We start from the raw sequence: 17,157 nt of genomic DNA on the forward strand, positions 1-17,157 counted from the left end.
GTCTGCCCTTTGATCCCCTCATTTCTAACCATTCTCAAGTTATCTAGCTTTCATATGGGGTGTTGCCTCTCTGCCCACCTAGGAGTCCTCCTCTTTGGGATCTTCACTTTGTACTTGAAAATCTTAGTCTGTCTTGATTTGAACCAGCTCATCAGGTTGAATTGTGAAGTTCTTCACATGGACAACTATATGCTCCGACATATGCTAGGAGAGTATCTGAATTATAAGCACTTATGGTGAGTCAACCATATATAATTTTTTAGCAGGGTTTCCTTGAGAGCTAATCCTTTTTATGCTTAAAGTAGTCTTAGTTTGCTTTACTTTAAGCCAGACTATTCATCTCCCTGTCTTCCCAAACCTGAAAAGAGAAGATTCTGTTAGCTGAAATTCTACTAGACAAAACATGAGCCTTCAGAAAATCTTAGCAGCTTTTATCCTACAAGGATAAGTGAAAAGGGCAAACACGGTCAAATCTGACCATTTCTAGGTGTTTTTTTTTTCTCATGCTGTTGCCTTTTTTGTAACACTCTAATAAGCCATTTCTGGACAGGAGTATGGCTAATTCCACAAGGGCTTTCTTTCATGGTTTTCTGAAATGGGAAGATTCAAAGTATTCTAGAGGCAGAAGTGTGTTCCTCTGTACACACTTTTAGAAAGCTCTACAAGCCATATTGCTGTTACTGGTCCAGGACAGGCTTTGCTGAGAACTTTTTTCCAGGGGCTGCTGGAGTCAGTGTATTGGTATCCTCCCTTTCAGTTCATTATGCTTTGAGTCTACCAGTTTTGCTTAGGCTACTGCAGCAGTGATCTATGCAGTGAGTATAGTGCGATTGTAAGTAACCTTATCAAAACCATACTTGTTCTGATACATCACTTTTTCATTAGCTTAATTTCTCCCCAGCTCCCTTCTTTGCTTGTTTGTTTTTTTGTTTCTCCATTTTATACATAGTTTACTTTTTTTTTTCTTGGCATTGTCCTCTCATGGCGTCTTTCTCCCAACTGGGTAAAAAATAAATAAAATACTTTGAAGTTTTTTTGCCATCCAACTGTATCTCTATGGAGCATGTGGAACTTGCTCTTTAGCTTTGAAAGCTGGTTAGTCACAGGGGTTGGACACATATATTATAGGCTACTGTGACGGTGATCTATTAGAACATCTGCAGTTATGGTAAGTAACTTACAAAAATTAATTTTCCTCCTTTTGAATGTTATAGAGGTGCCCTCATTGTTTTTGTAGTTTGCCACTGCCCAGTTTCACATCCCGCATATGCCTTTCAGATGTAAAATGGTTTCAAACTACAGTGAAATCCTTTTTTGTCAGAGTTAGTTGGGTGAATATATATGAAGAACTGAGCCCAGTTACACTGCAGTACTACTTAATCAGATTGGTTAAAAAAATGATTGCTTGCCAGTGAAATGCTGATGTTCTTCGTGTTTCACTGTTGCAGTCATCACATTTGGGTTATCTGCCTGCAGGTAGCCCTCAGCCGGCCTGAATACCAGAGTCTTGGATTCCTGTGTCGGATGCTGTCTCTTCTTCCATGATGTCAGGTCGTCAGGGGTATAAAACATGCAGCTGACGCTATTACATTAGTCTTTCTTGCTGTGCGGTGCCCGAAGCAGAAGCAGTTCACAAGTGCCGGTCAGCTGACTCCTGAAATTTTCATTTTTGAGTTTCAGAACCGAAGTCTTCAAAAAAGCTAAGTACCCCATTGGGGGGCCTTTTTCTTGCTCTAACCGATGTCAGTAAAAGTTAACAATTGTCTTGCCTGTGGAAGGCAAATACCTCAAAGATTTTTATTTGTACTGCATTCCTTGCTTAGGCCCAGACCACGATGTCGGTTTTGTGCCTTGTTCAACCCCTGAACTTTCGTCGTCGGGCTATATTTGCAGCAAATTATTTTGGTACTCAGTATAACTGCCCAGAAATGGCTTCGTTAAGCCTTCCGACTACCGATCTTCTGAAAAAAACGTAAAGATAAAGACCGAGACTGCATAGGTCCAAAACTGCCGACTACTCTTCTGTTAAGCTAGTTGCCAGTCCGCCGGTACTCAGCGAGGCACTTTTGCAGCTCCTGATACCCGCTACCTCAGATTTTCAGGCCTTTACTGAGACCCTTTCGGAGTCCGGTATGCCGAGAGATGCTTCTTCGACTATGGAACCTGCAGAGATGGATCCAGAGCCTCTGTGCAGGCACCGGCTTCTGAGGGTGTATTCAGGCCTACAGACTTGCATTTTAAACCGATGCCATCTTCTTCATCAAGGCCTAAAACTCGATCCACTCCTAGAAAACCAACGTCCAAACTGCATGCTCAGGCCCATATGCCTAAAAAACAAATGCTTAGAATGGCCGAAGACCTTATTACTGTAATTAGGGGAAGCCAGCCTTCCCCCTCTAAGAGACCTATAACTGATTTTCCTTCTGATTCTTCTGATCAGGAATCTGATATTTCTGTTCCTACTGATGACCAGGATTTGCCCTTATCTGCCTATGAGGATTTTGATGCAGAGGATTCCATTCCCTCTGCTTCCCCTCTAGAAGATTTTTCTTTTGGTGAAACCTTGCACACTCTTGGGGAGCATTTCCACTGGGAAAGCCAGGATTACTCTGACTCCAAAGAGAGGCTTAGGGAATTCTTACTCCTTCCTCAACACAGACATTTAGCTATCCCTCCTGTTCTGGACATTGTAGATTATGCTTTCTTGGAATCTAGCCTTTCCCCAGACACTTTACCTCCAGCTCCCAGAAAACCTGACCACCGGTATTAGAGTACCTGAGACTCTCAAGTTCCTGTTCAAGAATCCTACTGCAGATCCAGCGACCATTTCCCAAGGACCAAAAGGCATTAAGGCTACTGCTGCCAAAAATCCTACCCCTTCTGATAGAGATTCTAGAGCCTTGGACAGATGGGGTAAGAAGGTATACACTTCTGCTACTTTGGCCATTAGGGCTTTAAATTGCCAGTTTCATATGTTCAAGTACCAGCAGCATATTATGGGACTACTTAAACAGGAAATGATGTTGATTCCTGACTGTGCTGAACACACACAATTACAGGATTTAATGCATTCTGATGAACAAGTTAGTAAACATACTTTGCAATGTGGTTTTGACTCTTTAGAAGCATCTTGCAGGGCTGCTGTCACTGGGTCTGTACTTAGAAGGCATGCTTGGCTTAAGGAACAAAACTTGCCAGATCATGTTAAAGCTAAATTACTGGATGCTCCCTTAAACCAAGACCGCCTGTTAGCCAATAAAGCAGAAGTCGTCCTCAAAAAGATGGAGGAAAAAGCTAAATCTATGCAAACTGTTAAAGATTTCCTACAAGTACAGCCTCCCAGATTTAGTAGGCATTGGCCTTCAAAGAATTGGTCCTTTCCAGTCTCTTCCAGGCCTTCTCAGTCCAAACCCAGGAACAGTAGACCACCTAGGTTACAGTCTCAGGCTGCGCACAGGCCTAAGCAGTGGGAGGCTCCCACTTCCAAAGCCGGGAGTAGTAAGCCACCCCCTACAGAAAAATGGCACAATGACTTAACCTTAACCCTTTCAAGCCCTGCTCAACTGCTTTCCCCCTTAAGAGGAAAACTCGCCCTGCATGCAAAAAACTGGGAATTCATTACCCAGGGCAAAAGGGTTTTGAGTATAGTTTCCCAAGGATACAGATTCCACTTACACACCCTACCAACCCCAAACGGTTGGCCGGACCTACCCCCAAGTCAGTGGGCGGAGGCCCAACATCAGGGTCTCTCTCTTCTAAGTATCAGGGCTATTCAACCTGTCCCAGCAGAACAAAGGGGACAATGTTTTATTCAAGACTTTTCCTGGTACCCAGGAAAGACAGCTCCTGGAGTCCTATCCTTGACCTCTCTATTCTAAACACCTTTCTGGTAATCCCAAAATTCAAAATGTTTAACTCTTCAACAGCTGCTTCCTATGCTAGGCAAAGATGCCTGGTTGGCAACCTTAGACTTAACAGAAGCTCACCTGCACATTCCAGTAAGGGAATCCTGCAGGAAATACTTATGCTTCAGAGCAGGCCCCATGCACTATCAGATGTTCTTCGTTTTGCACTGTTGCAGTCATCACATTTGGGTTATCTGTTTGCAGTAGCCCTCAGTTGGTCTGATTAACAAAGTGTTGGGTCCTGCGTCGGTTGCTGTCTCTTCTTCCGTGACATCCGGTCGTCAGGGGTGTAAAATATGCAGCCAATGCCATTACATCAGTCTTTCTTGCCGTGCAGTGGCCGAAGCAGAAGCAGTTCGCAAGTGCCGGTCGGCTGACGCCTGAAATTTTCATTTTCGAGTTCCAGAACTGAAGTCTTCAACTAAAAGCTAAGTACCCCATTGGGGAAACGTTTTCTTGCTCTAAACCGATGTCAGTAAAAGTAAATAATTGCATTTCTTGTGGAAAGCAAATACCTCATAAAGATTTTCATTTGTACTGTATTCCTTGCCGAGACCCTGACCACGACGTACTTCGCTGTCGGTTTTATGCCTTATTTAAACCACAAACTATCCGTCGTTGGTATTTTTTCGCTTCTGAATATTTTGGTGCTCGGTTCAGTTTTTCAGATATGTCTTCGGTAAGCCATCCGAGTACTGACATTCCGAAAAAACGCAAAGATAGACAGAGACAGGCCGCCTAGGTCCAAAACCACTGCCACCGCTGCTTCTCCTAAGCTAGTCGCCGGTACTCAGTGAGGCACTTTCGCAGCCCCTGATACCCGTTACTTCAGATTCGCAGGCCTCTACTGAGACCCATTCGGAGTCCGGTATGCCACGAGATGCTTCCAACTGTGGAATCTGCAGATGTCTCTACATTGGATGGGTCCAGAGCCGCTGTGCAGGCACTGGCTTCTGAGGGTGTATTCAGGCCTACTGACTTGCATATTAAACCAACGCCATCTTCTTCAAGGCTTAAAACTCGAACCGTGCCTAGAAAACTGATGCCCAGACTGCATGGTCAGGCCTCTGTGCCTAAAAAACAAATAAGAATGGCTGAAGACCTTATTACTTTAATCAGGGGAAGCCAACCTTTCCCCTCTAAGAGACCTAGGACTAAGTTTGCTTATGATACTTGACCAAGATTCTGAAATTTCTGTTTCCTCTGATGACCAGGATTTACCCTTATCTACCTATGAGGATTCTGATGCTGAGGACTCCAGGGTGCTGGATAGATTGGGTAAGAAGGTATACACTTCTGCAACTTTGGCCATTAGGGCTTTGAATTGCCAGTTTAATATGTTATGAAGTATCAGCAGCATATTATTGGATTGTTTAAACTGAAAATGATGTTGATTCCTGATTGTGCTGAAAATACGGATTTACAGGATTTAATGCATTCTGCTGAACAAGTTGGTAAACATACTTTGCAATGTGGTTTTGATTCACTAGAGGCATCTTGCAGGGCTGCTGTATCTGGGTCTGTACTTGGAAAGCATGCTTGGCTTAAGGAGCAATTCTTGCCAGATCATGTTAAAGCGAAATTACTGAATGCTCCCTTAAATCAGGACCGCCTGTTTGGCAACAAGGCAGAAGTTGTTCTTAAAAAGATGGAGGAAAAAAGCTTAATTTGTGCTAACTGTTAAAGATTTTTTTACAAGTGCAACCACCAAGATTTAGTAGGCATTGGCCTTCTAAGAATTGGTCCTTTCCTGCCTCTTCCAGACCTTCTCCATCCAAACCCAGATTCAGCAGAGCACTCAGGCTTCAGTCCTAGGGGATGCACAGGACTAAGCAGTGGGGGCCTTCCACTTCCAAATCTGGGAATAATAAAACTCCTCCCTATGGTAAACTGTCTCAGTGACTTCTTTTTAAAACTTCCAAGGACTTCTCAATTGACTGCCCCTTTGGGGGGAAAGACTGCACGTCATGCAAAGAACTGGGGACTCATTACCCAGGACAAATGAGTTTAAATATAGTGTCCCAAGGATACAGATTTCACTTCCACACGTTACCAACTCCAAGCGGTTGGCTGGATCTACCTCCAAATCAGTGGGCAAGAGGCCCAAAAGCAAGTACTCTCTCTTTTAAGCATAGGGGCTATTCAGTTGGTACCAGAAGAGGAAAAGGGACAAGGTTTCTACTCGAGGCTTTTCCTGGTACCCAGGAAAAGACAATTCATGGCGTCCTATCCTGGACCTGTCTACTGTAAACACCGTTTTGTTGACTCCGAAATTCAAGATGCTGACTCTTCACCAGTTGCTTCCTATGCTAGGCAAAGATGCCTGGTTGGCAACACCTAGATTTAAAGGAAGCATACCTGCACATCCCAATCAGGGAATCTTGCAGAAGATATCTACACTTCAAAGCAGGCTACACGCACTATCAGTTCCTTGCACTGCCCTTTAGTTTATCTACTGCGCTCAGGGTATTCACAGAATGCCTATCTCCAGTCATTGCATTTTGCAATCAGAAATATTCAAATATACCCATACCTGGACGATTGTCTAATACATGCAGAAAGCCAGTACATACTTTTGAATCATCTGGCCTTTGTACAAAGGGTGCTAACTTGTCTGGGGTACACCATAAACGAAAATAAATCACACCTGGTACCCTGTCAACAAATTATATTCCTGGGAGCAAGCTTGAATACAACTTACCAGATGGCTTTTCTCACGCCAAAGAAACAAATTCATTTGACAACCTACTTCAAACAAGTGGTTACAAAAAGGCAAATACTACAGGCCTTGGGGTTCATGGCCTCCTGCATTCTTCTAATTCCATATGCAAGACTGCTTATGAGGAATCTACAATGGTATCTCAAAAGCCTATGGTGTCAACATTCTCAGGATGTAAGCAGTGATTCCTATCATACCTTGCCTACGCCTAGAGTTCCTTTGGTGGGCAGAGGACTGCCACCAAAACAAGGGACTACCATTCACACTACCCCCTGCTAGCTCAGACCCTAACAACAGATGCATCAGATTATGCATGGGGTGCTCACCTGGCAGGGAAGTGCATTCAGAGCAAATAGAACGCAAGTCAAATCCACCTGCATATCAATCAAAAAGAAATGTTAGCTGTACAGAATGCTCTGACAACCTTAAAGGACCACATTCTTCCAGGACAATTGATGGTAAAGACGGGCAACACCACTGTTATGTGGTACATAAACAAGCAGGGGGTACGCTTTCTTGCCCACTCTGCAGACTAGCCATGGCATTGTGGAACACAGCCTTGAGCTACGAAGTGCATCTATAAGCTCAATTCCTGCCAGGGAAACTAAATACACTGGCAGACGAATTAAGGAGAAACCTCATGGACCCACACGAGTGGAAACTGGAACCAAGGATTTTCAACATGTTGACAAGTAAATGGGGGATCCCTGATATAGACCTGTTTGCCTCACACCAGAACTATCAATTGGACAAATTTTGCACAAGGACTCCCCACAGACAAGCCTGGAAAGTGGATGCTCTGTCATTCAGCTGTTTTTTTTTTCAGTTTATGCCTTTTCTCCTCTCCCTCTGCTTTCCAAGGTACTACTAAAGATCAAGCAAGACAAACCAAGGACAATTTTGATTGCACCAGACTGGCCACGCCAACACTGGTGTACCCCTTCTTGTGCAGTGTGTCACTGTTGGCCCCATGGCACCTGCCTCAGACTCCTACCCTGCTGTCTCAGCAGGAGGGCCAGATTCTGCACCCTCAGCTTCAAACACTGAACCTAGCAGCCTGGCTAATTACCTAATCTCTCCTTTACCATCCCTCAGTAAACCAGTGACTGATATCATTTTAGAGGCAAGGAGGCCTAGTACTAGAAAATCTTATGCTGAAAAATGGAAAAGATTCTGTGCCTGGAACCAATCTCAAGGGATGAGCACAGCAGTGCCCAATTTACTTCAGATTTTACAATACAACTGAGATGCTTCACAAGGGCCTGTCTCTTTCCTCTATAAAAATTAATGCCTCAGCCATTTCAGCTCATTGTAACACAGAACTCCTCCCCTCTTCTCTCATCCACTGGTCAAGTAGTTCCTTCAAGGGGCCAAAAATTTAAGACCACCCAGGAGAGCTCCAACTCCAGCCTGGGACCTTAACTTTGTATTGGAGAAACTCACCCTTCCTCCTTTCGAGCCAGCTGCTACTGCAGATTTAAAATTCCTTTTTTGGAAAACCGCTTTCCTTTTAGCAATCATTTCAGCAAGAAGGGTATCTGAATTACAGGCCCTTATGGCAGTGGAGCCTTTTATCATCTTTCATGCAGACAGGGTGTCCCTTGGGACCATTCCCTCCTTTATGCCCAAGGTGGTATCCAGTGTGACCCTTAATCAGTCCATTCATTAGCCAACCTTCTTTCCTAATCCACAGAACAAAGGGGAATGGATACTGCACTCCCTTAGATGTGCACAGACAACTTAGATTGTACTTGGACAGGACTAAGCCTCAAAGGAAATCTGAACTGCTGGTGGCATTTGCTGCAGGGACAGAGGGACAGGCCATTTCAAAGCAAACCATTTCTAAATGGATAGGCAGTTGCATTCATTTTGCTGTAAGCACCATGGAAAACCTATCCCACAGGGGATCAGAGCCCATTCAATTAGGGCTGCATCTACCTCTACAGCCTTTCTCAGAGGCATACTTACCATGGACATCCTAGAAGTTGCTACCTGGAATTCTGTACGTACTTTCACCAAGCATTACCATTTGCTAATTTTCTCTAAATCCAGAGCTGGTTTTGCCACTGCGGTCTTGCAGGGCCTTATAGCTGGTCCTAATGCTATCTAAATTCCTCCTCCCATCCTTAGCTTTGGGAATTTATCCAAATGTGATGACTACAACAGTGAAACACGAAGAACATAGTACAGTTGTGTACACTTACCATAAGTGTAGGTGTTCGAGTGTATTCACTGTTGCAGTACTGGTTACCCTCCTTCCAGCCCCCTGACTTCTTTTGGCTATACCTCTTCTCTCCCTTACTATGCTTAAAAGCTTTTTGTTGTTTTTGCTTTTTTATTGGAGGTATAACCTTGTATATTTATAAATTTAATTGCTTCCCATTGGGGGACACCTGACATCTGGATAGGAAAAACTGATGTAATGGCGTTGGCTGCATGTTTTATACCCCTGACAACCTGACATCACGGAAGAAGAGACGGCAACCCACGCAAGATCCAAAACTTTGTTAATCAGGCCAACTGAAGGCTACTGCAAGCAGATAGCCCAAATGTGATGAATGCAACAGTGAATACACTCACCATAAATGTAGATGTTAAAAGTGTACACAACTGTACTTTATCTGCACTTCCCATTGGCTTATCTACTGCGTCCAGGGTATTCACAAAGTGTCTAGCTGCAGACATTGCATTTTGCAGGCAGAGAAATATTCATATATACCCAAACTTGGACGATTGTTTGATTCAGGCAGAAAGCCAAGACTTGCTATTAGAACATCTGGCGTTCATAAAGAAACTTCTGACCTCACTGGGGTATGCCATAAACAAAAAGAAATCTCACCTAGTACCCTGCCAACAGATTGTATTCCTGGGAACAAGCTTGAACACAACTTCCCAGATGGCTTTCCTCACTCCATAGAAACAAGTTTATTTGACAACCTACTTCAAACTACTGGTGACAAAGACCCAGCTATCTGCAAGGAAAATTTGCAAGCCTTGGGGTTCATGGCCTCTTGCATTCTACTGATTCCATATGCAAGACTGCATATGAGGAAACTACAATGGTATCTACAAAAACCTATGGTGTCAACATTCTCAGGATCTAGAAGCAATGATTCCTATCATACCTTGTATAAAGACAGAGTTCCGTTGGTGGGCAGAGGCCTGCTACCACAACAAGGGGCTCCCTTTCCCTCTACCCCCTGCTGCCCAAACCCGAACAGACTCACCAGACTATGCATGGGGGGCTCACTTGGCAGGGCAGTGCATTCAGGGCAAATGGAACCTGAGACAGATACACCTGCATATCAACCAAAAAGGATATGTTCGCTGTACAGTATTCCCTGACATCCTTCAAAGACCACATTCTTCCAGATCAATTATTGGTAAAGACAGACAACACCACAGTTATGCGGTACATAAACAAGCGGGGGGGGGGGGTCCTACTCTTACCCTCTCTGCAGATTAGCAATGGCTCTGTGGAACACAGCCTTGAGCTAGCAAGTGCACCTACAAGCTCAGATCCTGCAAGGCAAGCTAAATTCACTGGCAGACTACCTAAGCAGAAATCTCATGGACCCACACGAATGGAAACTGGAACCAAAAATATTCAACCTCTTGAGGAACAAATGGGGGACTCCAGAGATAGACCTGTTTGCCTCCCCTCAGAACTACCAATTGTTTGCCTTCCCTCAGAACTACCAATTAGACAAAAATTCTGCACAAGGACTTCCCACAGTCGAGCTTGGAAAGTGGATGCCCTGCCCTTTACCTGGAAAAGCCTCTCGGTCTGCCTCTCCTCTCGAAGGTTCTGCAAAAGATCACAGGGCAAGCGAAGGACAGTACTGATTGCACCAGACTGGACACGCCAGCACTGGTACCCCCTCTTGTGCAGTATGTCACTGCTGAAACCATGGCACCTGCCTTAGACCCCTTTCCTGCTGTCCCAGCAGGCGTGCTAGATTCTGCACCCTCAGCTTCAAAACCTGAACCTTGCAGCCTGGCTAATTCCTTGAGCTCTCCAATAGCATCCCTCAGTAAACAGGTGTTAGATGTCATTCTGGAGGCAAGGAGGCCTAGTACTACAAAGTCCTATGCTGAAAGGTGGAAAAGATACTGTTCCTGGAGCCAGACTCAGGGGATGGGCACAACAGTGCCCAGCTTACCTCATATTCTTCAGTACTTAACAGAAGTGCTTCACGAGGGCCTATCCTTCTCGTCAATTAAAATTCATACCTCTGCCATTTCAGCACATTATAATACTGAGCCACCCATCTTCTCTCACCCCCTGCTATAGCAATTCCTTAGAGGGGCCAAAAATTTAAGACCCTCCAGGAGAGCTCCTACTCCAGCCTGGGACCTTAACTTTGTATTGGAAATGCTAACTCTTCCCCCCATTTAAGCCAGCTGCAGAGTTAAAATTCCTTTCTTGGAAAACGGTCTTCCTTCTAGCCATCATTTCAGCAAGAAGAGTGTCTGAATTACAGGCCCTCATGGCAGTGGGAACCCTTCATTATCTTCCATGCAGACAGGGTTTCCCTCAGGTCCAATCCTTCCTTTATGCCCAAGGTGGTGTCTAGTGTGGCCCTAAATTCGTCCATTCATTTGCCTACTTTTTTTCCCTTATCCACAAACAAAGGAGAACGAATACTGCACTCTTTGGATGTGGACAGACAACTTAGATTTTATTTGGACAGGACTAAGCCATTCAAAAAAAACTGAACAGTTGTTAGTTGGCTTTGCTGCAGGGGCAAAGGGGAAGGCCATTCCAAAGCAAACCATTTCTAAATGGGTAGCCCATTGCATTCATTTCTGCTACAAACACCATGGAAAACCTACCCCACAGGAGATAAGATCACATTCCACCAGGGCTGCATCTACCTCTACAGTCTTTCTCAGAGGAGTCCCTACCAGGGACATCCTAGAAGCTGCTACCTGGAGCTCCATACATACTTTCAGCAAGCATTACCACATGCCTATTTTTTCTAAATCCAGAGCTGGTTTTGCCACTGCAGTTCTGCAGGGCTTAATAGCTGGACCTAATGCTCTCTAACTTCCTCCTCCCTTCCTTAGCTTTGGGAATCAACCCAAATGTGATGACTGCAACAGTGAAACACGAAGAACATAGTACAGTTGTGTACACTTACCATAAATGTAGATGTTCGAGTGTATTCACTGTTGCAGTCCTGGTTACCCTCCCTCCAGCCCCCTACTTCTCTTGGCTCTACCTTTCCTTCTTGTTTGGTGCATTTAACCTTTCTGGTGTATTTGCTTTTTGATGGAGGTGTACCATAATATATAATTGCTTCCCTTTGTGGGGGCACCTGACATATGGGGCAATAAAAACTGATGTAATGGCGTTGGCTGCATGTTTTATATCCCTGACGACCTGATGTCATGGAAGAAGAGACCGCATCCAACGCAGGAATCCAAGACTCTGGTATTCAGGCTGGCTGAGGGCTACCTGCAGGCAGATGACCCAAATGTGATGACTGCAGCAGTGAATACACTCTAACATCTACATTTATGTTAAGTGTACACAACTGTACTTTCTGTGCCATTGTAGAAAATTAAGGTACTTCTACAGAAAACTGGAAACCTCTTAAAATGTGCCTTTGCCATGTTTGTGAGAGACAGGTGACTGAGCAGAACTGGTAAGCAGTACACCTAATCCGAGTGTGGCAAAATGTTGAATAATTAAACAATGCAGTTTAGTTGCACTTTTGTTGAAATATATTTAACTTTGTCATGAAAAATGTTTTAATAACTTCACCGCTGGCATATGTTTAAGTTGGTAGAACACAAAAGCCAATACTGTTTTGGAGACATTTTAAGGTCCCAGTTGCTTACAATGATGTAATTTTAAGAAAGGCAGAAACAAACAGCCTATTTTGTCAGGGACGAGTATTGTAATCTTTATTTTGGTTTACTTCACAAATCACAGTTCTGCAGTGTTGTCAAAGTCCCATGTTTGGCATATGTAGGGCTAGCTGATGGACAGTGAAGTATGGGGAAAGCTCTCGAACTGTTGTCCCTAGAGACAAACTTCTTTTTTGGTTACTTCTGATGTAGATCCTTATGGTCATGAATGAAGTTCTGCATTGCTAAGTAGTATACTATGTTTGATGTCGGAGTGAATCACATCTACATTGATAGTACTACTCTGAACATGATTTTAACATTGAAAGTTCCAGGTAATCAGATCAGGTACTGTGCACACGAGATAGGAAAAATGTATCCTTTGTCCTTTTCATTCTTCCTCACCTACTGGTCTAGGATCAGACTCTGCCATTTTCTATAAGACTTCAGATACAAGCCTTATGCTTCTCCCTTTACCAGTAATGCCCTAGTCCATCCCCAACTCCCGACATCTTGTTTGCTGCCATAGTCAATCAAAACACAGGTATCATTGCAGTGATAAGTCAGGTGTGCTCCAAGAAAAAAAGAGAAAAGTGAGAGAGCCAGAACCACAGGTAAACTTTTAATAAGACTTTAAAAACTGATAAAAACACAGAGAAAAAACAGCAGGTGTCAAAATACACTTTCAGCATAAGGCTTCATCAGGCAGATACAAACAATGAATGCTTCATCCATTTATATTGAAAGTAAATAAGTCACATGATGCTGCTTAACTTGATTGTGCGAACGCCTTAAGTAAGGCTTTAAAGTTACTATTGTCATTAAGACCAGGGGTAATGTGACCTCTGAATCTAAAAATCCATTTGAATTATTAATATTCAGGAAGGTCTTTCATATTACCCCCTCTTAAAGGTAGTGGTAGTATTTTCAAAATAGCATGAGTGCTATCAGTATTTTTGTTTGCATAAAGCATTATTTAAGATGTTCCTACTAATATCTGAGAGATGTTGCCTTAGCCTCTCTTAGTTTTCTGTTGGTCTTCCCTATATAATATGCATTACATTTGCCACATGTAGTGTGAATGAGATTAGTGGAGTTGCATTTACCATAGGCATGTAGAGTAAAATCCTTTCCACTCCCAGGAAGTTAAAGTTTGATCAGTACAGGCCCTAAAATTCACAAGATGTCAAGAATTCAAACTTTATACTTTGCTGCATGTACATTACTTGATGAAGACAACTGCTTACTCAAAGCTGAGAAAGTTGTGTTTTGCACTGACCCAGAATTTGTGTGTTTACCAGGAAAGGGTATCTCCAGCCATTACATTTGGTGCATTTACTGACCTCATTAGTTGAGTTACTGTTACTCATGGTTTAAATAGACAATGGCCAAGTTGGTTTATCATATCAAGTCATTTAAGTTCCCTTTAATATTGTAGTTCCATGAATTAGCTGCATTGTTGAGCTTGGCCTGTTGAGCTGTTACTCCTTGTTTGAGCAATGAGAGGCTGAGGCTGTTTCCCTCATCAAGGCATGAAGACCCCCAGTAGCTAGGATTGCTACACTCCTTGCAGCCCACCAGGGCTTGCAAATATTGGTTGATGGTGAAAGTTTGCTTTCTTTCTTCATACACAGCATGTTGATAATTGTCTTTAGTTTAGACAGCACTATGGTACAGAGTACTGCTAGCGGGGAGGTGAGACAAACACTTTTGTTTTGACCAGTGGAATCTCTGTGCTACTGCTGTGCATTTAGGACCACAACCATACGTAATTAGCACTGCACCATGCAGCACTGCTTCCATTTAATGCAACACTTGTATTATGTAATGTAGATTATGTAGAGGCCCCGGTCCCCAGAAAATGTGTGGCCCTTTTGTAAAATTTAAACAGAATTCAGTTTTGTTAAATCAGCTATATGGTTTTTGGTTTGGAGAAGGCATCATTGGATGATCATTTAGAATGTGACTTGTTCAGTTTATCTTTTGTGACCAGCACATGGATAGGTGCAACCAGATGGAAGAAGTCTTGGGTGCAGTGGTGTTTTAAACCTGAGCGCGTGCGCGCACACACACACACACACACACACACACACACACACACACACACACACACACACACACACACACACACACCTGAATTGAGGGTAGCCTTTTAGGGTCGTGTATAGGCATTCATTGAGCCACTAAGCATGGATAGTTTTGTGTCCATCTTTCATCAGTGCTACATGTTGGCTTTTACTGAAGCTGAGCTGCCGCAATAGTGGTTAGCGATCAGCAATTTCAGAAAGTGTGTGGTAGTTGGTGAATAGATTATAAACTGGCAGTGGGAGAGAAAGATTTTGCTGGGCATAATTTTCCTTTTCCGAGTAGTTTTCATTGCTTGCGGTGTGTAGTTTTATAAAGAGTATTTTTAAGTGAAGCTCCTCTCTTCAGGTGTTTCTGCCTTGTATGTTATTTATTTATTTATTTTTTGCATAGCATTGAATTGAGAGATTTATAGATTAGCTCCCAGCAAAGGCAACTTGTCACGTTAAGTCATAAGTAAAGGATTGGTAACAGTCATGTTTTTGTACATAGTGGCAAAAAAGGTAATTAACACAAACCACCTTGGTTTAACTTGAAGTTGTGCTGCTAAAGTTGGCTTTGATGCCATCTTAGCTGTCAAAGGAAAATGGAGGTATGTAATGAGGATTGCCTTTAATTTGACGATGGTATAGTCAGCGTATCTATTTTGCAAGTATAATTGCATGGGACAATTGCTTAGGCTGTGCCTTTTGGACTCTTATTACTGTTAACAGGCTTCATAATACAGAGACTCAAGAGTCGAGTCAGAGGGTAATGGGCTCTGTAGACCTACTTCAAGAGTAAATGGTAGTGCTGCATTTGAAAGTAGTGGTAGTAGTCAAGATATTGCTGATTTGTGTTGGATTAGTTGCTGGACAGAGTAGGAGAGAGTGGGACACATTCTTCCTGAGTAAAGCAGTGGGATGTAAAACACCTGAAGGTTCACAGATAAAGGCTCATCTCATCTGGAGTTGTATTTCCTCAACCTACTTTCTATTTTGTTCTCCCTGTTTTGTTAAGATATTTATTACAAGAAGGGTTTTATATGTATGTCTTATAAGAAGCTTCAAGCAGGTGTCATAAAATGTGAATGTGAAAGTGAAAGTATGCATTTCTTGTGTATAACAGTAGTGCTGGATTTGTTTGATAAGGTTTATGTTAAAATGTTTTTCCCTTCTTCGTACTTTGATTCCTTAGCGATATGTTTGGTGAGAGTGAGTTGCTTCTTTAGACACACACCGGGTAGTGTATTGGTAAAAGAATATGAGAACTAGAAAGGACAGGTTTAACCTGTTTGTCTGTCCTTTATAATGTGACTTCACTATAGGTCTTTTTCATTGCATGTATTTGAAAAAAAAAATTGCATTCATAAGAGGTTGTATAATGTTACAAAGCCTGCCACTATTTCATTGATAAGCAGGATAACTTGTCTTCTATGACTATAGAGGATTATGTTCGGGTCTCCGATCATAATCAGCTTGTGTTTGAGACATGGATGCCAAGGAATTCACATTGAGGGAAGCTCCAGAAGTGAATATTGGCATCCATGTGGAGAATACAAAATCTGCAATGCATGGAAATATTTCTGCTTTGTGTACTACTGGTCTATATTTTCCTGCTGGTAAAGCAGTGGGGAAGTTGTCGACATCCTTGCTGTATTCCTTGTATAAAGGGAAGCAGTTTGCATAAAAATAGTTGCTTTAATGTGTCCTGCTGCTGCTTTTTACTGGTTGGCACTGTCTGCTTTAGTACCAGACTCTAACAGTATGTAGGGAATGCTTAATGATTGTAAAGTACCCTTCTAAAAGCGTTCCAGAGCAGCACTGAACCAGAATGTAATTTAACCATTTTTGGAGTGTAATCGCAGAGCTCCACACACTACAAACAGAAGTTATTAACTGAGGCCCTTGCTGATTAAATTGTCACAGAATGTTTTAAGGGATGCCTTTTTAATTAATTTACTTGTTTTGCAGGAGTTTACAATGCACGACACAATAGGATGCTACATAGATGTAGACAAAGGGCAGATCAAGTACTCCAAAAATGGTAAGCTTTCTATTGGTGTTTCACTTGAAATGTGAAGCTAACTTTAATTTTCTCTTAATGATTTCACTCTCCATTCATAATTAGGTAAGGATCTAGGCCTTGCTTTTGAAATCCCTTCTCATTTGAAAAACCAAGCCTTCTTTGCTGCCTGTGTTCTGAAGGTAACTTTTATGTTTGTTATTAATTATCGAGTCAAAATTTAGAGCTGTAGTTGTAGCAGTTTGCTTGTGTGTAACCAGTTGAAATTTTGTTTCAGAATGCAGAGCTGAAATTCAACTTTGGAGATGAAGATTTCAAACATCCTCCAAAAGATGGGTTTGTTGCTCTTTGTCAAGCTTCTGATGGCCATGTTTCAAAATCGTCTCATACAGGTAGGTATTGGGTTCTTACATTGAGCACACACAATGCTAAAGTGTTTGTGTTTAGCATTTTTTTGGGAAGGGATTTATTAGCATATAGAGAGTCTATGTATTTTAATGTAGAACTTATCATAGGTAATACGCAGATGTATGTGACTTCACTGCCGTTTTATAAAATGCAGGATAGGCTACCATGTTTCTTTTTGTG

At 42.6% G+C, this 17,157-nt stretch overlaps 1 protein-coding gene across 1 annotated transcript in view; it reads left to right on the forward strand.

The window, feature by feature from the left end:
• The window catches only part of DDX1 (DEAD-box helicase 1), a 1,380,291-nt gene that overhangs the window by 351,336 nt on the left and 1,011,798 nt on the right, over nucleotides 1-17,157 (forward strand). The window contains exons 10-12 of the mRNA XM_044064805.1: nucleotides 16,518-16,590; nucleotides 16,675-16,751; nucleotides 16,847-16,961. Coding sequence (XP_043920740.1) covers nucleotides 16,518-16,590; nucleotides 16,675-16,751; nucleotides 16,847-16,961 — 265 coding nt within the window. The remainder of the gene's footprint in view (nucleotides 1-16,517; nucleotides 16,591-16,674; nucleotides 16,752-16,846; nucleotides 16,962-17,157) is intronic.

Source organism: Protopterus annectens, chromosome 1.part0 (assembly GCF_019279795.1).
Source record: "Protopterus annectens isolate FY-2018-M chromosome 1.part0, PAN1.0, whole genome shotgun sequence".
NCBI classification, from domain to species: Eukaryota; Metazoa; Chordata; order Ceratodontiformes; family Protopteridae; genus Protopterus; species Protopterus annectens.